This window comes from Scyliorhinus torazame, chromosome 13, assembly GCF_047496885.1.
Source record: "Scyliorhinus torazame isolate Kashiwa2021f chromosome 13, sScyTor2.1, whole genome shotgun sequence".
In the NCBI taxonomy this organism is placed as follows: Eukaryota; Metazoa; Chordata; class Chondrichthyes; order Carcharhiniformes; family Scyliorhinidae; genus Scyliorhinus; species Scyliorhinus torazame.
The window spans coordinates 74,852,920-74,878,786 of record NC_092719.1 but is presented as its reverse complement, the minus strand read 5'-3'; the positions used below and the strand labels follow the sequence as shown (position 1 = coordinate 74,878,786).

Sequence of the window (25,867 nt, the reverse complement as noted above, 5' to 3'; positions counted from 1 at the left end):
ATGTTCCTGACTACGTGTGTGCGAAATATTTACAGGACTATGTACATGAAAACTAAGCTATTTACATGGGAAGGTGCCTGGTGCAGAAAAACAGTGTGTCACAAGAATACCGAGATGAGCACTCTATACAAACCACTTGAACGATTAAACGGAAGAACAGAACAAATCAGAAAGTCCATAAGTCCACAAAGTTCACAAATTAAGTCTCTGAGGTGGGCGACGAGTTCTGGTTGACCGCCTCAAGGGTGGGTCGGGAGCCGCCGGCTGAGGATCGAGCTGGACTGCATCAGAGTGAGGAGGATGCAGAGTGACCGGAATCTCTGCATGATCCAGGTCAGGGTCAACAGGAGGGCGTTGCAATGGTGGAGGATCACATAGCGAGCGCGGAACGAGACGAAGGGCACGTCGATTGCGGCGCAGAATGGAGCCATCCGGTAGACGAACCAGGAACGAGCGGGGGGCCACCTGCCGAAGAACCACAGCGGTTGCAGACCAGCCACCATCCGGAAGATGGATGCGGACGTTGTCATCTGGAGCCAGAGCAGGGAGTCATGAGCCGCCTTGTTCTGTGCACGAGACAGCTGCATTCATTGAAGGACCGGAACATGGTTGAGGTCTGGGGCATGAATGGACGGCAGTGTCGTCCTCAGGGTGTGACCCATGAGCAGCTGGGCTGGCGACAGGCCAGTGGACAGTGGGCCCGAGCGATAGGCCAGCAATGTGAGGTAGAAATCGGACCCAGCATCGGCAGCCTTGCAGAGGAGCCGTTTGACTATGTGTACTCCCTTTGCCGTTGGATTGGGGTACAGGGGACTGGATGTCACATGCACAAAGTTGTACCTCCTGGCAAAGTTGGACCATTCCTGGCTTGCGAAGCAGGGGCCATTGTCCGACATCACAGCGAGTGGGATGCCATGTCGAGCAAAGGTTTCCTTACAGGCACGGATTACTGCAGACGGTGTGATGTGTAAATGTACCACCTCCAGGTAGTTTGAAAAGTAGTCTACAATCAGGACATAGTCCCTGCCCAGCGCGTGGAATAGGTCGATGCCTACCTTGGTCCAAGGGGACATGACCAACTCATGGGGCCGGCTGGAAGCGCTGACAAGTGGGGCAGTTGAGCACTGTGTTGGCGATGTCGTCATTGATGCTGGGCCAGTACACTGCCTCTCAGACCCGTCGGCGGCATTTTTCCACGCCAAGATGGCCCTCGTGTAGCTGTTCCAAGACGAGCTGGCGCCTGCTATGCGGGATGACAATGCGGTCCAGTTTCAGTAGAACACCATCTACTACCGCCAGATCATCTCTGACATTATAGAACTGCGGGCATTGGCCCTTGAGCCACCCGTCCGTTAGGTGGCGCATGACACATTGTAGCAAAGGGTCAGCCGCCGTCTCGCGGCAAATTTGGACGAGGCGTTCATCCGTGGCAGGTAGATTGGAGGCCACGAAGGCCACATGGGCGTCAACCTGGCAGACGAATCCCGCTGGGTTACTCGGAGTGTTGACTGCCCTGGAGAGAGCGTCGGCAATGATGAGGTCTTTGCCTGGGGTGTATACCAGCTGGAAGTCGTATCGCCAGAGCTTGAGAAGAATACGTGGAGGCGAGGCGTCATATCGTTCAAGTCTTTCTGTATTATATTGACCAACGGGCGATGGTCGGTCTCGACGGTGAATTGAGGAAGGCCGTACACATAATCGTGAAACTTGACGACTCGGGTCAGAAGGCCCAGGCACTCCTTTTCTATCTGCGCATAGCGCTGTTCCGTGGGGGTCATGGCGCGTGACGCATATGCAACGGGGGCCCATGATGAGGCCACATCGCATTGCAGGAGCACTGCCCCAATGCCGGATTGGCTGGCATCGGTTGAAATTTTTGTCTCTTTCGCTGGATCAAAGAAAGCTAAGACCGGGGCCGTGGTCAGTTTGGTTTTGAGTTCTCTCCATTCGCGCTCGTGGGCAGGAATCCATTGGAAGTTTGTCGTCTTCCTGACCGGGTTCCTGAGCGCCGTGGTATGAGAGGCGAGGTTAGGGATGAATTTCCCTAAAAAGTTGACCATGCCCAGAAATCGGAGGGCTGCCTTCTTATCCTCTGGCGTTTTCATGGCTGTGATAGCAGCCACCTTGTCCGCATCCGGCCGCACACCCAACTGGGAGATGTGGTCCCCTAGGAACTTGAGTTCCGTCTGACCAAATGAGCATTTGGCTCTGTTGAGGAGTAGGCCCTGCTCACGTATGCATTTGAACACGCGCTGGAGGCGACTGACATGCTCCTGTGGGGTGGTGGACCAAATGATTATGTCGTCGTTATAGACGCGAACACCTTCAATGCCTTCCATCATTTGTTCTATGATCCTGTGGAACACAACTGAAACAGATATGATCCCAAACGGCATCTTGTTGTAACAATATCTGCCAAAGGGGGTATTAAATGTACACAGTTTCCTGCTGGATTTGTCGAGCTGGATTTGCCAGAATCCTTTCGAGGTGTCGAGTTTGGTGAAGAGCTTGGCGCGAGCCATCTCGCATGTGATCTCTTCGCGCTTGGGAATTGGATAATGCTCCCTCATGATATTGCGATTCAGATCCTTGGGATCAATGCAAATTCTCAGCTCGCCGGAAGGCTTTTTTACACACACCATGGAACTCACCCAGTCGGTTGGTTCCGTAACTCTGGAGATCACTCCTTGGTCCTGGAGGTCCTGCAGCTGCTGCTTGAGGCAGTCCTTAAGGGATGCTGGGACCCTGCGAGGTGCATGCACCACAGGTGTGGCGTTCTGTTTGAGTAGGATCTTGTAAGTATATGGGAGCGTGCCCATGCCTTCGAAGATGTCGCGGTGCTGGTCGATGACGGCGTCGAGTTGCGCCCTGAAGACAGCGTCCTGGAAGGCAGACGTGTCATCAGGAGAGAGAGAGTGCACTCTCTGAATGAGTTTCAATAGCTTGCATACCTGTGCGCCAAGCAGGGAGTCTTTCGAGGAGCCCACGATCTCGAAGGGAAGGATGGCTTTGCGTGACCTGTGCATCACTTCAAGTTGGCACGAGCCGCTAGTAGGAATGACGTTGCCATCATAATCCAATAGCTGGCAGGCTGATGGAAGGATAGCTGGTTTGACACGAAGGCTTTGGAAAGCAGACCATGCCATGAGATTGGCGGAGGCACCAGTGTCCAGGCGGAATCGTATTTGGGACTGGTTGACCGTCAGGGTGGCACACCACTCATCGTCTGGATCGATGCTGTGTACCGACAGCGGCTGGTGTCTTTGCTTCGGGGACAGCCTGTTTTTCGTTATGACACCGACTCGAAAAGGCGCCTTCGGGTCCTCAGTGTCACTGCTGTGTGGGAGGTCCGCATCGGACTCGGTGACCGTGGGTTGAATTGCCCGAACATTCCGGCGAGGCTGGCTGAAGCGATATGAATTGGCAGGCTGAGCTGTTCGGCAGAAGGCAGCATAGTGGCCAAGTCTGCCACATCGTAGGCATTGTCGAGATTTTGCGGGGCATTGCTGCTTTAAATCGGCGGAGCCACAGTTGCCGCATGTCGTGATGTCAGCACGTTCGCTGCACTACTGCGCATGCGCGGTGTGGTCGTGCGTGCCTGCGCATCACGTTCCTCAACATCGCCGTCCCCTTGTTTGGTGCGTACAAGCGCGGGAGTCCATGAAAAGCGCGCAAAATGGCTGCCCTCATCCAGGCTGAGGCCCTGGAGGTGCTCAATCACTTGGACCCATTCCGCCGCGCCGTTTCAGCCGCTTGTATATGGGAATACCGACTCGTGGCGTCTTCATGTGAGACACAGGTCTCGATGGCGGTCGCTAGTGAGTTGCTTTACTTTGAGGCGCTGCTGACGCAGGGGGTCCGACTGAATGCCGAAAACGATCTGGTCGCGTATCATGGAGTCGGAGGTGGGCCCGTAGCTGCAAGACTGCGCGAGGATGAGGAGGTGCGTGAGAGGATTGGAAAGGTTCATCCTTACTCTGAAAACGCTGCTGGAACACGTAGCGCTCAAAACTTTCATTCACTTCTACGCTGCAGTGAGTGTCAAACTTGAGGAGGACCGTCTTGAACTTCGTTTTATCTTCATCATCCGCAAAGGTGAGAGAGTTGAAAATGTGGATGGCATGGTCCCCGGCCGTGGAGAGGAGAAGAGCAATCTTTCTGGTATCAGAGGCGCCCTCCCTGTCTGTGGCTTCGAGGAAGAGCTGGAAGCGCTGTTTGAATATCTTCCAGTTGGCCCCTAGGTTGCTGGCGATGCGGAGCGGCGGCGGCGGGCTGATGTTGTCCATGTTGCAGGATGACGGAATGCTGGCGGAAGGCAGATCACTTGCAGGTAGGTCTAAGAAGTGCTAGTATGCAACCACTCCTGGTATCATGATGTGTTGGGTGTTCTGGATCACATACAGGTCACCAACACTTGAAATAGTGCAACACTATTTTATTGAATCATTAACCGTTTAAACATACTCAGTCTTTGGGTTAATACGATACTGGCTTTAACTAAAGACCTTTGCCTTGTCCTAACCAGTCGATGCACCCAGTACATGGTGAATGTCTGTGTTGCAGGTTGTGAGCTCTGTACTCCTAGCTAGCTGCTACTCAAATGAGCGGGAACTCTGATGCCCCCAGTCTTTATAGTGCGTGTGCTCTCACTGGTGATTGGCTGCGGTGTTGTGTGTGTTGATTGGTCCCACTGTGTGTCCATCAGTGTGTGTCTGCACCATGATATACTTATGTATATTATGGCAAGCTCCACCATTTAATCATGGCTGATATGTTTCTCATCCCCATTCTCCTGTCTTCTCCCCACAACCCCTTGAACCTCTTATTAATCAAGAAACTATCTATCTCTGTCTAAAAGACACTCAGTGGTTTGGCCTCCACAGCCTTCTGCGGCAAAAAGTTCCACCATCCTCTGGCTTAAGAAATTCCTCCACATCTATGTTTTAAAGGAACGTACCTTCAGTCTGAGACTGTGGCCTCTGTTTTTCATGCTAGTGGAAACATCCTCTCCTCATCCATTCTATCCAGGCCTCTCAGTTTCCTGCAAGTTTCAATAAGATCCCCCCTCATCCTTCTAACCTCCAACGAGTACAGACCCAGAGTCCTCAACTGTTCCTCATATGGCAAGCTCTTCATTCCAGAGATCGTTCTTTTGAATCTCCTCTGGGCCTTTCCAAGGCCAGCACATCCTTATGTAGATACGGGACCCAAAACTGCTCATAATACTCTTAATGGGGTCTGACCAGAGCCTTATACAGCCTCAGAAGTACATCCCAGCTATTGTATTCTAGCCCTCTCGACATGAATGCTAACATTGCATTTGCCTTCCTTACTGCCGACTGAACCTGCACGTTAACCTTAAGAAAATCTTGAACGAGGGCGCCTAAATCCCTTTGTCCTTCTGAATCCCTAAGTCTTTTCCCATTTAGAAAATAGTCTATGCCTCCATTCTTCCTACCAAAGTGCATAACCTCACACTTTTCCATGTTGTATTCCTTCAGCCACTTCTTTGCTCCTTCTCCTAGCCTGTCATAGTCCTTCCACAGCCCCCCTGCTACCTCAATACCACCTGTCCCTCTGCATATCTTTGTAATCGATCTCCCAGCACTGACCCCTGTGGCACTCCACAAGTTACAGTTCGGCAACTAGAAAAATACCCATTTTTCCCCTACTCTCTGCTTCCTGTGAGCTAACAATCCTTTACCCATGTTCATATCTTACACCTACGCCAGAAAATTTAGTGGGATTGCCACTCCGCCTATAATTACTTACCTTGAAATCCAGCCGCTCCTATCGTGCTCAACCTTCTGTCTCAAGGTTCCCAAGGCCGATAGTGAAGGGCAGCTCAGTCGAAGGTAAGTAAACCAAGTCTGCTTCTTTACTGCACTATCTACCGTAAAGCAGGTAAGTATCAAGGTCCAGCCATTTTGACAAGCCAGGGAGAAGGTAAGAGTCTATGGTAAGTGAGTAGGATTTGGAGTGGCGGGGGCAAGGGGGGTTCAGGGTGCAGGGCTGGTGTGGGATAGGTTAGGGGGACAGGAGTTGGGCCAAGTAGGGCTGGGTCTGCCTGGGGTGTCAGGTCAGGTTGGCTTGGTAGGGGGAAAGTTGGGGTTATTGAGGGTCGGGAGGAGTCCCATGGGTATTGGGTGGTGGTAATGGGGGGGTGTCCTGTGGCCGATCAGAGGGTTAGTCAGGGGGTGGTACTGGGAGAGAGGGTCAGGCCTGCAGGGGAATTTGAAGGAGTTTGGGGAGTAGTTCAGTGGGGATCTGGGAGGAGTATTGCTGACAGGTGGGAAGTCCCTTGGGGGAAGGAGGGTGGTGGTAGTGAAGGCGGGTCTGTAATCCTCAGTGGGGGTGGGGCAGGATGGGTCAGTGCTATAGTTACCCAGGAGTTAGAAGTGGTTCAGTTTTTTTCTGATACGATTGATAATTGATACTTAGAACCATCTGAAGTTTGTGATTTGAATCCGGGGCACCTCAGGGAGGTAGTGGGAGGGGGTGGTTGTGGGTGTTCCCCAGTGCATCTTTGGGAGGCGTATCTCTCTCAGATACACTTCTCCTGGAACTCAAATGTTAATGCCCCATTCAAAAGAAGATTTGCAATTTCCCCCCCACCCCCCCCCCTCCCTAAATTAGCAGTCCTATACGTGCCATTGTTATGAAATAACTCATTGGTTACATATATAGTGTGCACTGAATGAATGGGAATGAGTTGGCATCGGCGTGTTTGGTGTGGGGGCATGAGTTGGTATGGAAGCTAAAAGGGACATAAAATCATCTAACATAACTGGAACAAAGTCCCAGACAACTGAGACGGACCTTCTAACCAGCTCACCTCAACAATCGACCGTCACCATGGCTGCTTCTCCTCCCTTGACCACTCCTCAATTTAAACAATTTTTAGTAGGAAAATAATGGCTCAACTGGTCTAAGGCTCAGTAACCAGAGCATGCTGATTGAATACAAGACAAGGCTTATTTTTCAATGCGGCAAGTTGTTGTGATCTGGAATGGGCTTCCTGAAAGGCCGATTATGTAGTAACTTCTCAAAAGAAAGATTATTTGTGAAGAAAATAAATTTGAAGGATTTGGGGGAAAGAACAGGAGAGCGGGATAAATTAGTGAATAGTTTCATCATAGACCTGGTGAGCCAAATGGCCTCATTCAGTGTTGTATAATTCTATGATTTGCACACTGCAAAATTGTTTAATATGGTCTCTTATGCTCTTATGCTTACCCCCAAAATAACAGTCCTATGTTTCAATCAAACGCTCATTTTGTTTTCTGTTCCTTTGCTGCAACAGAAAAATGGATACTCATCACCTTCATCTATTTATGCCTGCTATCATGGGATTCATAGCTGGAATTACATCTATCGTATACTACCATAATATCGAAACGTCCAACTTTCCAAAGTTACTATTAGGTGAGAGTGCATTTCCAATTTCTGCTGGACAAAGCTAGTGCTGATTTACAGTTCTCTTCATAGTGCCTTGTTGTTGGGAATAGCAAAAGTAATTTTACGATCGATAATTGACAGACCCACCTGTCCTGAACATCCTCCAATGTGGGATTTGTCATAAATATAGGTAGGACTGGATATGCTGAGACCTTTAGTTTCACGTTTCCTAGCTGCCCTTAGCCCACATCCTTACAGGGTGAACCATTTCTAAGGGGGCAGCAGTCAAAAGTGGGGAATCAAAGCGGCTGCAGGAAGTTTCCGCATTCCCTGGCCCATTAGGTACCTGGTGTAACACCAGGCGGCTTGTTTGCCATTTGCTATTCGATGTTCCAGCTTCTTGATGGGCAGAAGTGGACCTCATTGGGCAATGTGTCTTGGTGAAAAGAGCAACTTAGACTCTTCAGGTTAGGGACAATTAAAGGCAGGAGCTCAAGTAACAGGCAGAATGTAGTCTCTGGCAGGAGCAGGGTGATGCCTGGGCGCTCACTTTATGCCAGTCCAGCACTAACGTTTCTGCAATGTGAGGCTGATGTATTCCTGGTGGCATTGGTGCCCGCCATGAAGTGTGGCACCCCTTGGGCCCCACATACTTGGGTATATGAGATCAGTTAGTGAAGGCGATTCTTGTGGCTCTGTTACGGATTGAAACACAAATGGCCACGGGTGATTTAAGAGATGGGAAAGATCTCGGCAATTCTTGGAAACGAGAATAGTCCTAACATTCTGAAAGAAAATGTCCTGCAGAAGCAAAATGGAGCTTGGAGCCAAAGATTGGATTTTATACCTGAATCTGTGAATAAAGAAGTTTTGTTACGCTAAGGACAGTTTGAGCACCCCCTAATTTCCTTTGCTGCACCACCGGCAGACATGCATTTGGAAAATTCTTGAATTTCCACTTTAAGCTTTGTTGCCTCTCCAACTCTCTCTCTTCCTTCATGTTCCTTTGTAAGATTTGCTTCTTTGATCGAGCTATAACATCTCCTGCATAGCTCAGTGCCAAATTCCATCTGAAAACACTCCTGTGGAACACCTTGATTGATTTTACAACATGAACGTCACTGTATAAATCCCGTATCCTGTTGCTGATCAAATATGTTTGTTTTCACAGCCCTTTTTATCTACTGGGTCCTGGCTTTTATCACCAAAACCATTAAACTGGTGAAGTACTGTCATCACGGAGTGAGCATATCTGAGCTTCGATTCTGTATTACCCTCATGTTGGTCTTTCTTTATGGATCATTGATGGCTATTGAAATAAACGTGATCATATTCAGGGTAAGTCGTTCCTCTTCCCTTATGTAAACGAGTGGAATTTTTAATGCTAGCTTCACAAGAATCGAGGGAATCTTGTCCCAGCAAATTCAGAGCATGTCGCTGCCCTATATGTGTCAGTTTGACCTTGGCAGCATTCACACAGGGCTGATTGAAACTAAAAGATCAGTGGCACGCACAAGGTAAAAGGAGTGGGTGCTTAAGGTGGTGGGTGGGCTACTGACCCAGTGGGCAGCTTTGCCCTGGATGAAGTGGAACGCCTTGAATATTTTTGCCCCTGCATCTTTCCAGGCAAATGGAGAGTAGTCCATCCAATTCCTGATTTGAGGTTTATTGAGGGAGAGAGAATTTGGGCAATTAGGCCATGAGGCGGAGCACCCACACAGGCTACAGTAGCTGTGGTGTGCAGGTTAGGTCGGCCGGCCATTCTGAATTGTCACTTAGTGTCCAAAGATTGGGTGAGATTAGGGGTTACAGAGGTAAGGCAGGGGAGCGGGCCCAGGCAGGATGCTTTTTCGGAGGATCAGTGTAGACTCGATGGGTCGAATTACCTCCTGCTGCACTGCAGTGAGTCTATGATTCTATTTATGTGGCTGCACAGTGTATCTGCCTCTACCCCGTGGAGCACTGTCGGCATTTTGTCTGTTTGAATGTGATCACCTCTCATTCTTCTAAACTCCAGAGAATAAAGGCCCAGTCTATTTGACCTTCCCTCATAGTGTACTATCTCTCCATCCCAGGATTTAATTTACTGAATAAAATAGATGCAAAATACTGCAGATGCTGGAAATCTGAAATAAAAACAGGAAATGCTGAATAAACTCAGTAGGTCTGGCAGCATCTGTGGAGAGAGAAACAGAATATACCACGATCTAACCAAAAGAAAATCAGAGTCCATTCTGGGCGAGATTAACAGGGTCGTTCCCGGCACTACAACCCCGCTATCCAAAAGGCACTCTGTTGCTATTTAGGGCCCCAGTGGGAAGCAGCACAGCATCCCCCCCTCAACCCTCTTTCCCCCCTCCCAAGCCCGCACTCCGATGATGGAGCTCTTCAGTAGAGGAAGAGATAGGGATGCCACTTTTAAATGGTGGCCCCAATCTCTCGTCCCGCCCCCCCCCCCCCCCCCCCCCCAATCGATGTGATCTCCGGACCTCACTTCATGCCCCAACTACTGCTGAGGGTCCTGGAGCCCCCCCTCCCCCACCACATACCGGCAGGGCACCCCCCCCGGATCCGATCCCTGTTGGGTGCAACATCCCAGATTGGCACTTGGTACTACCAGATTGACACCCTGGCAATGCCTCTGTCAGCTTGGTATTGCCACCAGGCCAGGGTACCAGTGTGGTAGTGCCAAGGTGCCTGGGTGACACTCGCGATGTCAAGCTGCCAGCCTGGCCAGAGGCCGACTGCCAAAGGACCTCCAATTGCCTGGGAGACCTCAAGTGCTAACATACCTGGTCCCCGTTTGTGGAGACCAGTACTAATCGGCGCTCGGCTGGGATCTCCTCGGCAAGGTCGGTAGATTGCGGATGGCCGCTCCATTCGGCCTCAGCACGGCTAAGTGGATTTTCAAACTCACTCAACCGTGCAAGACTGGGCGGGACCAGATCACGACATCTTGCGAGATCTGGTTAGATCTCACGAGGTGTAACGGTCGTTGGGAATCCTGGAGGAGGCCTCCCCCGGGATCTCCTGGCCGCTCCCCGCGCCGATTACGGCAATAGATCACGCCCAACTTTTTGAGCCTGTACTGGCTCTTCTAAATTATTCAGTGAACATTTGTTGCAAGTATATCCTTTCTTGGATCAGGAGGCCAAAACTACACACAATACTCCAGGCATGGTCTCGCCAAGGCTCCATATAATTGGATCAAGACATCCTTACCCCTATATTCAAATCCGCCTGGAATAAAGGCCAACATTCCATTTGCTTTCTTAATTACATGAATTTGATTCAAACCTTCAGTTCAATACAAGGCTGATCTCCCTCCACCCCCCCCCCCCCCCCCCTCCTCCCAACTTAATTTGCTAACTATCTTAAACCTGTGTGCTGATTATCGATCCTGTTACCAGTGGAGACAGCGCCTCTCTTTCGACTTTGTCAAAGTTCCACATTACAATGGAAATTGCCTATGTAAACATGTCACATTGAAATTACACCCTCCTGCAGGTGGTGTCACTGAAGCACTGCAATAGCAGGGAATGTCTAATTACCTTGTGACAGTCTGATTTCTCCATCCGGAATATCTCCATCCACATTTCTAATGGAAGCATTTTCACATTATTTGCTAAAGGTATACAAAATCACGAGGGGATGGGACAGAGTAGATTTGGAAAAACAGTTGCCACTCGTGAAAGGATCACGAACGAGAGGGGACAGATTCAAAGTAATTGGCAAAAGAAGCAAAAGGGACATGAGAACGAACTTTTCATGCAGCAATCATGTGGTGGAGGCAGGTTCAATTGAAGCATTCAAAACGGAATTAGATTGTTATCTGAGGGAAGAATGTGCAGGGTTACGGGACGAAGGTGGTAGAATGGCATTAAAGGGATTGCTAACTGGAGCGTTGGTGCAGACAGAGTGGGCCGAATGGCCTTGTTCTGCACTGTAACAAATTTGTGACTCTGTGAAAACCCCTCTTAGTTTTGAGCACCTTTATTGGGTCTCACCTAACCTTCTTTGTAAGAAGGAGAACAATTTCTCCAGTCTCTCCACATGACTGCCTATCAAAACTGGCATCAGTTTTGGGACAGGGGGGACCTATACCGTTGGGATGGTCTCCACCTGGACCGAGCTGGGACCTGTGTTCTGGCGAAAAGAATAAATAGGGTGGTCAATAGGACTTTAAACTAAAGATTGGGGGGGAAGGGAAAGTCAGGGAACCAAGAGGTGAAGTAATCAGTGGGAAGCGTAGCTGCTTAGGAATACAAAAAAGCATGAAAAGACAAAACTCAGGAGAGGTTACGATAGTCCCCATCCCACAAAATATGACACAGTGTATGGAAAGGCTCAGTAAACCAAGGTCCACCACACTAAGAAAACAAAAAGGGACGGTCAATAGAGAATTAAAGGTGCTATATTTAAATGCACGCAGTGTACGGAACAAGGTAGATGAGCTTGTGGCCCAGATTGTGACTGGCAGGTACGACGTGGTAGGCATCACAGAGACATGGTTGCAGGGGGTTCAGGACTGGCATTTAAACATCCAGGGATTCACAACCTATCGAAAAGACAGGGAGGTGGGCAGAGGGGGGCGGGGTTGCCTTGTTAATTAGGAATGAAATTAAATCAATAGCACTAAATGACATAGGGTCAGATGATGTGGAGTCTGTGTGGGTAGAGTTGAGGAACCACAAAGGCAAAAAAAACCATAATGGGAGTTATGTACAGGCCTCCTAACAGTGGTCAGGACCGGGGGCACAAAATGCACCACGAAATAGAAAGTGCATGTCAGAAAGGCAAGGTCACAGTGATCATGGGGGACTTCAATATGCAGGTGGACTGGGTAAGTAATGCTGCCAGTGGACCCAAGGAAAGGGAATTCATTGAATGTTTACAGGAGGGCTTTTTGGAACAGCTTGTGATGGAGCCCACGAGGGAACAGGCCATTCTGGACTTAGTGTTATGTAATGAGCCAGACTTGATTAAAGATCTTAAAGTAAGGGAGCACTTAGGAGGCAGTGATCATAATATGGTAGAATTCAATCTGCAATTTGAAAGAAAGAAGGTAGAATCAGATGTAAAGGTGTTACAGTTAAATAAAGGTAACTACAGGGGCATGAGGGAGGAACTGACGAAAATTGACTGGGAGCAGAGCCTAGGGAGAAAGACAGTAGAACAGCAATGGCAGGAGTTTCTGGGAGTAATTGAGGACACAGTGCAGAGGTTCATCCCAATGAAAAGAAAGGTTATCAGAGGGGGGATTAGGCAGCCATGGCTGACAAAGGAAGTTAGGGAATGCATCAAAGCAAAAGAGAAAGCCTATAATGTGGCAAAGAGTAGTGGGAAGTCAGAAGATTGGGAAGGCTACAAAAACAAACAGAGGATAACAAAGAGAGAAATAAGGAAAGAGAGGATCAAATATGAAGGTAGGCTAGCCAGTAACATTAGGAATGATAGTAAAAGTTTCTTTAAATATATTAAAAACAAACGGGAGGCAAAAGTTGACATTGGGCCGCTCCAAAATGACGCCGGTAATTTTGTGATGGGAGACAAGGAAATAGCTGAGGAACTAAATAAGTACTTTGCGTCAGTCTTCACAGTAGAAGACATGAGTAATATCCCACCAATTCCGGAGAGTCAGGGGGCAGAGTTGAATATGGTAGCCATCACAAAGGAGAAAGTGCTAGAGAAACTAAGAGGTCTAAAAATTGATAAATCTCCAGGCCCAGATGGACTACATCCTAGAGTTCTAAAGGAGATAGCTGAAGAAATAGTGGAGGCGTTAGTTATGATCTTTCAAAAGTCACTGGAGTCCGGGAAAGTCCCAGAGGATTGGAAAATCGCTGTTGTAACCCCCCTGTTCAAGAAGGGAACAAGGAAAAAGATGGAAAATTATAGGCCAATTAGCCTAACCTCGGTTGTTGGCAAAATTCTAGAATCCATTGTTAAGGATGAGATTTCTAAATTCTTGGAAGTGCAGGGTCAGATTAGGACAAGTCAGCATGGATTTAGTAAGGGGAGGTCGTGCCTGACAAACCTGTTAGAGTTCTTTGAAGAGATAACAAATAGGTTAGACCAAGGAGAGCCAATGGATGTTATCTATCTTGACTTCCAAAAGGCCTTTGATAAGGTGCCTCACGGGAGACTGCTGAGTAAAATAAGGGCCCATGGTATTCGAGGCAAGGTACTAACATGGATTGACGATTGGCTGTCAGGCAGAAGGCAGAGAGTTGGGATAAAAGGTTCTTTTTCGGAATGGCAACCGGTGACGAGTGGTGTCCCGCAGGGTTCAGTGTTGGGGCCACAGCTGTTCTCTTTATATATTAACGATCTAGATGACGGGACTGGGGGCATTCTGGCTAAGTTTGCCGATGATACAAAGATAGGTGGAGGGGCAGGTAGTATGGAGGAGGTGGGGAGGCTGCAGAAAGATTTAGACAGTTTAGGAGAGTGGTCCAAGAAATGGCTGATGAAATTCAACGTGGGCAAGTGTGAGGTCTTGCACTTTGGAAAAAAGAATAGAGGCATGGACTATTTTCTAAACGGTGACAAAATTCATAATGCTGAAGTGCAAAGGGACTTGGGAGTCCTAGTCCAGGATTCTCTAAAGGTAAACTTGCAGGTTGAGTCCGTAATTAAGAAAGCAAATGCAATGTTGTCATTCATCTCAAGAGGCTTGGAATATAAAAGCAGGGATGTACTTCTGAAGCTTTATAAAGCATTAGTTAGGCCCCATTTAGAATACTGTGAGCAATTTTGGGCCCCACACCTCAGGAAGGACATACTGGCACTGGAGCGGGTCCAGCGGAGATTCACACGGATGATCCCAGGAATGGTAGGCCTAACATATGATGAACGTCTGAGGATCCTGGGATTATATTCATTGGAGTTTAGGAGGTTGAGGGGAGATCTAATAGAAACTTACAAGATAATGAATGGCTTAGATAGGGTGGATGTAGGGAAGTTGTTTCCATTAGAGGGGAGACTAGGACCCGGGGGCACAGCCTTAGAATAAAAGGGAGTCACTTTAGAACAGAGATGAGGAGAAATTTCTTCAGCCAGAGAGTGGTGGGTCTGTGGAATTCATTGCCACAGAGGGCGGTGGAGGCCGGGACGTTGAGTGTCTTTAAGACAGAAGTTGATAAATTCTTGATTTCTCGAGGAATTAAGGGCTATGGAGAGAGAGCGGGTAAATGGAGTTGAAATCAGCCATGATTGAATGGCAGAGTGGACTCGATGGGCCGAATGGCCTTACTTTCGCTCCTATGTCTTATGGTCTTATGGACTGAAGTACTTCCTCCCTGTTACCATGCTAGTAAATCTTCTCTGCACCTTCCTAAATTGTGTGGCCCAGAATTGGAAGCAATTTCAGCTGAAGCATAACCAGTGGTTATTTTTTTTAAGCCTGTCTTCTTTCCTTGTGCACTCTCTGATCTGAATCTTCGGGCTCAGTGGACATCGGGAACAGAATTTTCTTGATGCAAAATGCTACAAATGTTAGATTGTACACAACTACTAAAACAGTCAATAGAACAAGATTAAGCATCAAACCTGGAACTTTTCTGGTCTGTATATGGCAGATAGTTCGGTAAAAGAATTGATGCATACCCCATCAAGAAAGATTAAATAAGCTAGGCCTGTTTTCCCTAGAAAAGAGAAGACAAAAACTAGGGCCATGAATATAAGAATGTCACTCATCTATCTAAAGAGAATTCAGGAGAATCTTCTTTACCCAGAGTCTGATGTGAAACTTGTTAGCTCAATGAGTAGTTGAGGCAAATAGCTTAAATGCATTTGAGGCAAAGCTAGATAAACACATGAGGCAGACTTGAAGAAGGATATCCTGATAGGGTTGGAGAAGGAGGGATGGGAGTCCATGAACACCCTTGTAGACCGAATGGCCAAATGGCCTCTTCCTATGCTGTACGCTCTAATTCAATGCAAACTAAAACTGATGCAAGTTATTCAAACAACATCTGGTTAAGCAGCCTCATTTTCACTCCTGCTAGAAATATGTGTTCTTTGCAAACCCTAAAAAAGTGAAACCACCTGAAGACTTACAAGATCTGGGTGTGAGATTCCTGCAGCCGTTTGTGAATTTACTATCAAAAGCAACATACTGGTGGATGAACACGCTCATCATTTCAGCGCACAAGAGGCCAATAGACCTGAAAACCATTGGCAAGTTACCCATAGCCACAAGGGCTCTCACCAACTACATGCGTCTGAAAGAAGCTTATGAGGAGCAGAAGGTATGAATCCAATGGAATGTATATGTATCTCATCTTGATGGTAGCAACACCAAAAGGTACCTTCCATTACTCTTTGGGCAGGATTTTCCAGTCCTGCCAGGCTCGTCAAGGGTGGGGTGGCAAAGTTTAACGAAAGGAAAAAAGTGCAAATTTTCCCATCCCGCCCATGACAATACTTGGGATTGGAAAATCCTGGGGTTTATCTGAATATGTGATAATGAATTATCTGAACAAATTCTCTCTTTATTAGACACCATTTAGGGTTTGCTAGGCATGACATAGAGGCAGTGGTGCAGTGGTAACATCACTAGATGAGTAACAAGTGCCCGGGCAAATCCTTTGTGGGCATTGGTTCAAATCACACCACAGCCACTGGAGAAATTTGAATTAAGTTAATAAAAAAAGACTAGAATTAAAAGTTAGTCTCAGTAATGGCGATCATGAAACTCTTAACTTTTTATTTTCAGTCATGGGATGTGGGTAGGCCAACATTTATTGCTCAAACCTAATTGTCCTTGAACTGAAGATTTAACGGGCAGTACGGTAGCATTGTGGATAGCACAATTGCTTCACAGCTCCAGGGTCCCAGGTTCGATTCCGGCTTGGGTCACTGTCTGTGCGGAGTTTGCACATCCTCCCCGTGTGTGCGTGGGTTTCCTCCGGGTGCTCCGGTTTCCTCCCACAGTCCAAAGATGTGCAGGTTAGGTGGATTGGCCATGATAAATTGCCCTTAGTGTCCAAAATTGCCCTTAATGTTGGGTGGGGTTACTGGGTTATGGGGATAGGGTGGAGGTATTGACCTTGGGTAGGGTGCTCTTTCTAAGAGCCGGTGCAGACTCGATGGGCCGAATGGCCTCCTTCTGCACTGTAAATTCTATGATTCTATGATTCTACATGGCTGTGGTCTGGAGTCACATGTAGGCCAGACCAGGTAAGGGCGGCAGATTTCCTTCCCGAAAGGACATTAAGAGGGGTTTTCACAGAGTCACAAGTGCGTTTTTCCGACAATGATTTTCTGGTCATCGGTGGACTCTTAATTCCTGCTTTTATCGGATTCAAATGTTGTCATCTGGAATGGGATTCATTACCCCGGGTACCTGGAATACTAGTCCAGTGACAATGCAACTAGTCCACCACCTTCCCACCACTAGGGCCTCTGAAATGGCCTAGCGAGCCACTCAGTTCAAGGGCAATTAGGGATGGGAACAGTGATGCCCACATCCCATGAAGGAAAAAAAAACCATGAAACTGTGTAATTTCAAATCAAACGTATGTAGTTCAGTCCCTTGGGATTAGGACAGAAAAACAGATCAGAATCATGAACTTGAATAATACAAGTGATTTCTTCTGCTTAGCATTTAGTAATATTTTGCCCTGATGAAGACAACTTTTAAGTTGTTGCTTTTAAGTCAAATTTTGAAGCAGTTTTGGGAAGATTTCATCATAAATCTAAAAGTCGTCCACACTATTACTATTTTCCAAAAACCGTTTGTTTCTGTAAGTATCATACCAAGACGTAGAATATCTTCACTCTTACTGTAGTGTGTTAACACTAACTCGGGTATTTGGCATCCTGGGCCGTCAGTGAGCCCTCAACGTGGAGAACCATAAGTCCCAGACCCCAGCGCCAACAGTCCCATACTGCAGGCTATCAACCATCAACACTGTAGACTATCAAAGGTCCCACACCCATGTATAGAATGTTTTCCAAGGCTGTCAAATATTTTTATCCAAGTTGAGAGTAATACCAGGAGACACGGGTTCAAACTTAAAAGGCAAATTTTGGAAATCTCTTCATACACAAAGGCCGGAATCTTCCGGCTGTTCCTGGCAGCAGGTCCTCCGGTCCTGCCAACAGGGAACCCCCGCCATGAGTTTCCCGGTGCCGGAGGGAGCATACAACAGGAAACCCCGCCCCTCTGCCAGCCAATGGTGAGTCGCCTCCCCCGCCACGAAACATGCCGCGAGGGGCACGGAAAATCCCACCCAATGAGTGCATCAAATATGGAATAGACCTCCAGCAACAATAATGGAGATAGAAATCTTGACTTTCTTAAGAAACAATAGGTATTAAAATGGGAGAAAGAATGGTCTTCCTACATATGAGTGATTTTGAATCTGATGAATTAACCCATAACATTATCTGCTAATTTGCTTTGGAGTCTGCACTGCACCATGCACGTTTTTAAAAAAAAAATGTTTATTAAGTAATTCTTCATAATAATCAATACAACCCGAGACAATCAAACAGAAACAAATAAAAAGGAAAATAATCACACCCAATTAACTTAAAAACAAAAACTAACCTAAACCACCAGAAACCGTGCACATTTTGAAGGTACTTCCATTGTTTGCTTCATCTTGAGTAGCTACTGACAGTCATGCCCATTTTACTAGCAAGCAAAACTGTTGAAAATTAAGTCTGTTAACGAACTGCTCACTGTTGCCCCGAGCATCTTTTGTACTTTTTGTTTCTTTCTTTGTACTGAGTTACTCGAGTTTGAATCATCCCGTTGGTGTTTGTTCTCCCCTGCAGAAAAATGCGCCCTTCCCGGGGGATCGGCCTCCCTCGATATGGCGTTCCATGTACAGGGCTTACGGTCGACCGATCTTCCTTAGCAGCACGTTCCGCTACTTGGCCGACCTTTTGGGTTTTGCTGGTCCCCTCTGCATCTTCAAAATTGTTGACCATCTTAGCAAGACGAGCAAATTAAGCAGCTTTGTGAGTTTGTGATTTAATATGTTGCTCTGTTTGTTGGTAGGCAAGGCTGTTAATTGAGTGTTCTTATGTTAAGCAGAACTCCAGACTGAGATGTGTTTTTCTAGTCTCATCTGGTCTGAACTGCTGTGTTTTGGCCTTTCAATTACCCACAAGGCCAGTGCGGAACGCTAGCAGAGAACAATTGGGCTGAATGGCCCATTTATCCTGCTTCATACTGTGTATTAATTTCAAAGAGACTGAGGAGTTTTTATTTTGTTGCACCCAGAGCTGGGAGAATGGCCTAGATTTTGAGTTCAATGACTTTGAAGAGAGTCTGGCTAACAGATAGTGTCACAAGTAGGCTTACATTAACAATGCAATGAAGTTACTGTGAAAATCCCTGAGGCTCCACACTCCAGATCCTGTCCGGGTACACTGAGGGAGAATTCAGAATGTCCAATTCACCTAACAGCACGTCTTTCAAGACTTCTGCGAGGAAACCGGAGCATCCGGTCATGCAGACAATGGGAGAACGTGCAGACTCCGCACAGACAGTGATCCAAGCCGGGAATCGAACCCGGGTCTGTGGCGCTGTGATGCAGCAGGGCTAACCTCTGTGCTACCGTGCCATCCTATCTAGCAATATCTGGAGAGAACCAGAACTCTTTCAACGTGCAACCAATCCTAGTGTTTTAGAAAAAAAATCATTTTACGAGATATGGGTGCCGTTAGCAAGTCATAGAATCATAGAATTTATAGTGTAGAAGGAGGCCACTCCAGCATTTATTGCCTATCCAAAGTTGCCCGTGGGAAAGTGGTGGTGAGCTGCCTCTTTGAACTGCTGCAGTCCCCGAGATGCAGGTACACCCATAGTGCTTTTAGGGAGGGAATTCTGGATTTTGACCCAGCGACAGTGAATAAATGGTTACATATTTCCAAGTCAGGATGCTGAGTGACCTCTTCAATAGCAATTCTCAGTGTTGAGCTGCTGTGATAGGATCAAGTTGTCCAAGCAGCCAATTATATTAAAGGATTCTCACAGACAGCCAACCAGGAAATGAAAAGCACAAATGATCAATTTGCATTTTGATATTTTACAGTGAGCAAAATAAAGATGGAGGCATCCACATGGAGTCAAGGTGGAAGCTGAACTTTCATGAATAAGTTAAAAAATAAAATGAAAAGGGCTAGATTAAAAATCCACTAGTTAATTATAATGAGGGGAATTAACAGCATTCCATAAATATAACATTATTTTTCATGGTCAGATCAGTCATTCAACAGTAGTCATTACTCAGGTCAGTGTATAAAAAAAACAGTTGCGTCTTATTAACAAAGCTTATCTTTTTATGCAGATCAAACAGCAATATAAGAGAAGAAAAGAGTACGTTCTTGCCAGATCAATTGATTCTATAGATTATTGGCTCTGATGTGGGATTAGTGTGAGGTGAAGGTGTGAGTGGTCTCTGATGCTGTGAGGCTGCAATGCTAAGCACTGTGCCATCGTGCCGCCTAGCCAGAGGGCAGAGGTGGAGGGTAACCATACGATTTCTTGGATGCCCTTCCCACTGGGATTCTGCCGCCTTACGCTTGAACAGGCGAGGCCTAGTCCAGCCCACCCACCCTTGCCTCGTTTGAAACCCATTAGTGGCCAATTACTGACCAGTTCAGAACCATTTCCCACCCAACCTAAATTGTCAAGCTCCTGGGAGTAGTAGAAAGGTGATGGGGAAGCCGGAAAATGAACCGTGTTTAGACCTCGGGCAGGATAGCCCAACAGCCTCACCTCACCACCCCCCTGCCCTGAGACCCCCACACTTCCCTGAACCCCCAGGACTTAGTATCGAGGGGTTAGCCCTAGTCCTGCTCACTGAAAGCTCCTGGTGCGGCAGGAACTAGAGAGCTGCTGGCCAATCCGATTAGGTTCCACCTCCAGCCAATTGCCACTTGTTGGAGCGTGAAATGCCATGGAGACCAGCCAGTAATGTGTTTTAGGCCAACAATTCAAATGGCGGGAAGGGAAACTCCGCTATCATAACGATCCTGGCCCAGAAATCCTGTGTTAAGTTCTAAAGTTGGTGTCAGATTCAGAGGGGTAATGATGACAAACGTTGACAGCGGTCAGGAACTCCACAAATCCTGGGCCACTGTGTCGGCATGCAAAAAGTTGGAATGCATTTTCTTCTGTAATATATTTGTGTCACCACGGTTGAGTTTAAGTCAAGACAGAATATTGAGTGGATGGCACGGTGGGGCACTGGTTAGCGCAGCTGCCTCACGGTGCCGAACACCCAGGTTCAGTCTCGGCTCCTGGTCACTGTCCGTGTGGAGTTTGCACATTCTCTGTGTCTGCGTGGGTGTCACCCCCAAAAAAAGGTGTGCAGGGTAGGTGGATTGGCCACGCTAAATTGCCTCTTAATTGGAAAAAAAGAATTGGATACTCTAAATTCATTTAAAAAAAAGACTATTGGACTACCTGCAAAAGCTCTGTATTAATATTTCTCGAATACTTGAAGAAGGATTAACGTTTAGCAAAGTAGAACTAAATGCAGTGCAGTTAATAAACCCTCTGATATTTTGTGCATGAAAACTATGCACTATACAAGGGCATCACTGTCCTTTAATGCAAAAATCAGATGAACCTTAGACCATAAGACATAGGAGCAGAATTAGGCCACTCGGCCCATCAAGTCTGCTCCCCCATTCAATCATGGATGATATTTTTCTCATCCCCATTCTCCTGCCTTATCCCCATAACCCCTGGCCCCGTTATTAATCAAGAACCTATCGATCTTTGTCTTAAAGACACTCAGTGATTTGGTCTCCACAGCCTTCTGCGGCAAAGAGTTCCACAGATTCACCACCCTCTGGCTGAAGAAATTCCTCCTCATCTCTGTTTTAAAGGATTGTCCCTTTAGTCTGAGACTGTGCCCTCTTGTTCTAGTTTTTCCGACAAGTGGAAACATCCTCCCCATGTCCACTCTATTCAGGCCTCGCAGTGTCCTGTAAGTTTCAATAAGATCGCCCCTCATCTTTCTAAACTCCAACGAGTACAGACTCGGAGTCCTCAACCGTTCCTCATACGAGAAGCTCTTCATTCCAAGGATCATTCTTGTGAACCCTTTCCAATGCCAGCACAGTACGAAGTCTTACAACACCAGGTTAAAGTCCAACAGGTTTGTTTCGATGTCACTAGCTTTCGGAGCGCTGCTCCTTCCTCAGGTGAATGCCAGCACATCCTTCCTTAGATACGAAGCGCAAAACTGCTCACAATACTCCAAATGGGGTCTGACCAGAGCCTTATATAGCCTCACTGGTCTTGTATTCTAGCCCTCTCGAAATGAATGCTAATATTGCATTTGTCTTCCTCACTGTCGAGTGAACCTGCACTTTAACCTTAAGAGAAATGTGAACAAGGACTCCCAAGTCCCTTTGTGCTTCTGATTTCCAAAGCATTCCCCATTTAGAAAATAGTCTATGCCTCCATTTCTTCTTCCAAAATGCATAACCTCACACTTTTCCACATTGTATTCCATTTGCCACTTCTTTGCCCACTCTCCTAGCCTGTCCAAGTCCTTCTGCAGCCCGCCTGCTTCCTCAATACTACCTGCCCCTCTGCAGATCTTTGTGTCATCTGCACACTTAGCAACAGTGCCTTCAGTTCCTACTTCCAGATCAGCACGGTAACATAGTAGTTAGCACAGTTGCTTCACAGCTCCAGGGTCCCAGGTTCGATTCCCGGCTTGGGTCACTGTCTGTGCGGAGTCTGCACGGTCTCCCCGTGTCTGCCTGGATTTATTCTGGGTGCTCCGGTTTCCACCCACAGTCAAAAGATGTGCAGGTTAGGTGGATTGGCGATGCTAAATTGCCCGTGTCCAAAAACATTGGGTGGGGTTACTGGGTTACGGGGGTAGAGTGATGCTGTGGGGCTTGGATAGGGTGCTCTTTCCAAGGGCCGGTGCAGACTCGATGAGCTGAATGGCCTCCTTCTGCACTGTAAAGTCTATGTTTCCATGATTAATGTATATTGTGGACAGTTGTGGTCCCAGCACTGACCCCTGAGGCACACCACTAGTCACCGGCTGCCATCCTTAAAAAGACCCCTTTATCCTCACTCTCTGCCTTCTGCCAATCGGCTAATCTCTATCCATGCCAGGATCTTACCCTTAACACCATGGGCTCTTAACTTATTTAACAGTCTCCTACGCGGCACCTTGTCAAAAGCCTTCTGGAAATCTAAATAAATCACGTCCACTGGTTCTCCTTTGTCTAACTTCCTTTTACTTCTTCAAAGAACTTGAACAGATTTGTCAGACATGACCTCTCCTTGACGAAGCCATGCTGACTCAGTCCTACATTATCATGCACTTCCAAGTACTCGGCGATTTCATCTTTAATAATGGACTCTAAAATCTTACCAATGACTGAAGTCAGGTTAACTGGTGCATAATTTGCCATCTTCTGACTCCCTCCCTTCTTAAAAAGCGATATTATATTAGTCACTTTCCAGTCCTCTGGGACCCTTTCTGCCTTCAATGATTCCTGAAAGATCACCACCAATGCCTCCACAATCTCCTCAGCTATCTCTTTTAGAACTCTGGGGTGTAGTCCATCCGGTCCAGGTTATTTATCCACCTTCAGACCTTTCAGGTTCCCCAGAACCTTCTCCTTAGTAATGGTCACTGCATGTACCTCTGCCCCCTGATTCTCCTGGAGCTCTGGCATTCCACTGGTGTCTTCCACCGTGAAGACTGATGTAAAGTAACTATTCAGTTCCTCTGCAATTTCTTTGTTTCCTATTATTACTTCTCCAACCATATTTTCCAGTGGTCCAATGTCTATTTTTGCTTCTCTCTTACCTTTTATATATTGAAAAAAACTCTTCCTATCTGCCTTTATATTACTAGCTAGCTTGCACTCATATTTCATCTTCTCCCCCCTTATTGCTTTTTTATTGTCCTTTGCTCGCTTTTAAAGGCTTCCCAATCCTCTGGCTTCCCACTAATCCTCGCCACTTTGTATGCTTTTTCTTTTTCTTTTATCCTGTCCTTGACTTCCCTCATCAGCCATGGATGCCTTGTCCTCCCCTTAGCATGTTTCCTCCTCCTTGGGATGAATTTCTGTTGTGCCACCCGAATAATCCCCCAAAACCTCCTGCCATTGCTGTTCCGCTGTCTTCCCTGCTCGGCTCCTTTTCGAATCAACTCTGGCCAGCTCCTCCCTCATGTCTTTGTAGTTTCCCTTATTTAATTGTAATACCGTTACATCTGATTGCAGCTTCTCCCTTAGCGATCAGTTCTACTTTCTAACGATTAGCCAAGCACTCCCAAATGGAGAAAAGCTGGTCATTCTATCCAACAGTTTATAGCAGCTTATGCGATATGGCAGGGCGAGGAGATGGAACCAGCAATCCACTTACAGCCCCCACTGTTCCATCCAGCTGAATGAAGCATCTTTCAGCCAATTGGAGGCCGTCCAATGGGAAAGATGCCAATGCAGTGATGTGGCTTCCCAAATACAAACCCTTCCCCTTGTTCCTTTCAACCTTACAGTTATTATCAGGAACAGTTTCTCATCCCTGGTTTTAGAAACACAGAAAGTAGGAGCAAGAGGAGACCATTCCACCCTGCGAGCCTGCTCCGCCATTCACTATGCCCATGACTGATGCTCTATCTCAACGCCATACTCCCTCGATCTCCCATATCCCTTAGTACCTTTAGAGTCTAGAAATCTATCTATTTCCTTCTTAGATACATTCAGTGACTTGGCCTCCACCGCCTTCTGTGGTCGAGAATTCCTCAGCTTCAGCAGCCTCTAAGTGAAGATGTTTCTCCTCATCTCACTCCATATCCTGAAACTGTAATGCCACAATATTGGTGGCTTTTATGACTTTGAGTTAATGTAAAATATTTAATTTTGGTTGCAGCTACATTCACAGTAGATTATGAGCAAAACCTTGTTGCGAATACATAACTTGTGGGTTTCGAGAATCAACACTATAGGCTGGGATGTCATGTGGCATAGGGTAACGCCGCGGTTACGGTTAGAATTGTAAAGGCTCTCAGAATCAGCCTTCATTAAACAGTAAAGGCTCAAAATAGATTTTTAAAAATCTCTTTAAAAATCAGAAGGATGCTGCCACCTCCCCAGCTGTAGATAGTGTTGCTTTCAGCAAGATCCGCTTGCAGTGATGGGTCTTTTCTGCCGCTTCTCTGCCACCTTGTTTTAATTGTCATAAAAGACTCCCAAATTATTAATGCTTAATTTCCTCAATGCTAAAAGTCAGAGATATCGAAACTCGATCAAGCATGAATCAGGAGCGGCACATGTGCACTCGTCTCACACTGTGTCAGCAGGCGTACGCGTGGTAAACTCTTCCTTTACTTGATTTGCTTGATCAATTCCGATGCTTTAAAAAAGGCAAAACGTTGCTTGTGAAAGTTGCTCATTAAAAATCTGACTTTCCTCAGGGTAATGGAACCAATATCACCATTGAAAGCACAAATCAGATGGAGAAAGTAAGTATCATTGATCCTTTTCCCCCCTTTCTTAACCATGCATCCAACAGTTTAGATGATGTACGTGGAACTTGGTAAATGGGCAAGATCCAACCGATTTGCAGTTATAAGACCAGATGAATTGACACATCTATGATGGTATATGGGCATGTTGGTGTGTATATGGGGATGTTTTTGTAGAATCATAGAACTATAGAATTCCTACTGTGCATAAGGAGGCCATTTGGCCCATCCAGTCTGCACCAACCTTCTGAAAGAGCACCGAACCGAAGCCCACTCCTCCGCCCTATTCCCGGTAACCCTATGACCCCACCTAATCTGCACATTTTAGGACACTAAGGGGCAATTTAGCATGGCCAATCCACCTAAGCTGCCCATCTTTGGACTGTGGGAGGAAATTGGTGCACCCGGAGGAAACCCATGCTGACACGGGGAAAACGTGCAAACCTGACAGTCACCCAAGACCGGAATTGAACCCGGGTCTCTGGCGTTGTGAGGCTGCAGTGCTATGCTGATGTTAGTGAACTAAGCATTCGAGGGGCCATTAGATAATTACTGGAATAGAAACAATGTGCAGGGATACAGGGGAAAAGGCATGGGAATGGTCCTAAGTCATGATGCTATTTGGAGAGCCAGTGCAGATGCGATGGGCCCTTCTGCGCTATAATGGCTCTATGATTCTGCAAATCTAGAAAGTTCTGGACAACTAATCCAGAGAAGACAAGTTCAAATCCTACCAGGGCATTTTGCAACTATGAATTCAGGTTTTAAAAAAAATCTCAACTTGGATTGAATTGGATTAGATTTGTTTATTGTCACGTGTACCGAGGTACAGTGAAAAGTATTTTTCTGCGAGCAGCTCAACAGACCATTAAGTACATGGGAAGAAAAGGGAATAGAAGAAAATACATAATAGGGCAACACAAGGTATACAATGTAACTACATAAGCACTGGCATCAGATGAAGCATATAGGGTGTAGTGTTAATGAGGTCAGTC

At 46.8% G+C, this 25,867-nt stretch overlaps 1 protein-coding gene across 3 annotated transcripts in view; it reads left to right on the top strand.

The window, feature by feature from the left end:
• LOC140388118 (ATP-binding cassette sub-family C member 9-like) overlaps positions 1-25,867 on the top strand; it is a 299,102-nt gene that overhangs the window by 71,910 nt on the left and 201,325 nt on the right. For all 3 annotated transcript variants that reach the window (XM_072471781.1, XM_072471779.1, XM_072471780.1), the window contains exons 3-7: positions 7,304-7,425; positions 8,570-8,736; positions 15,408-15,650; positions 18,187-18,372; positions 24,822-24,869. In XM_072471781.1, coding sequence (XP_072327882.1) covers positions 7,304-7,425; positions 8,570-8,736; positions 15,408-15,650; positions 18,187-18,372; positions 24,822-24,869 — 766 coding nt within the window. The remainder of the gene's footprint in view (positions 1-7,303; positions 7,426-8,569; positions 8,737-15,407; positions 15,651-18,186; positions 18,373-24,821; positions 24,870-25,867) is intronic.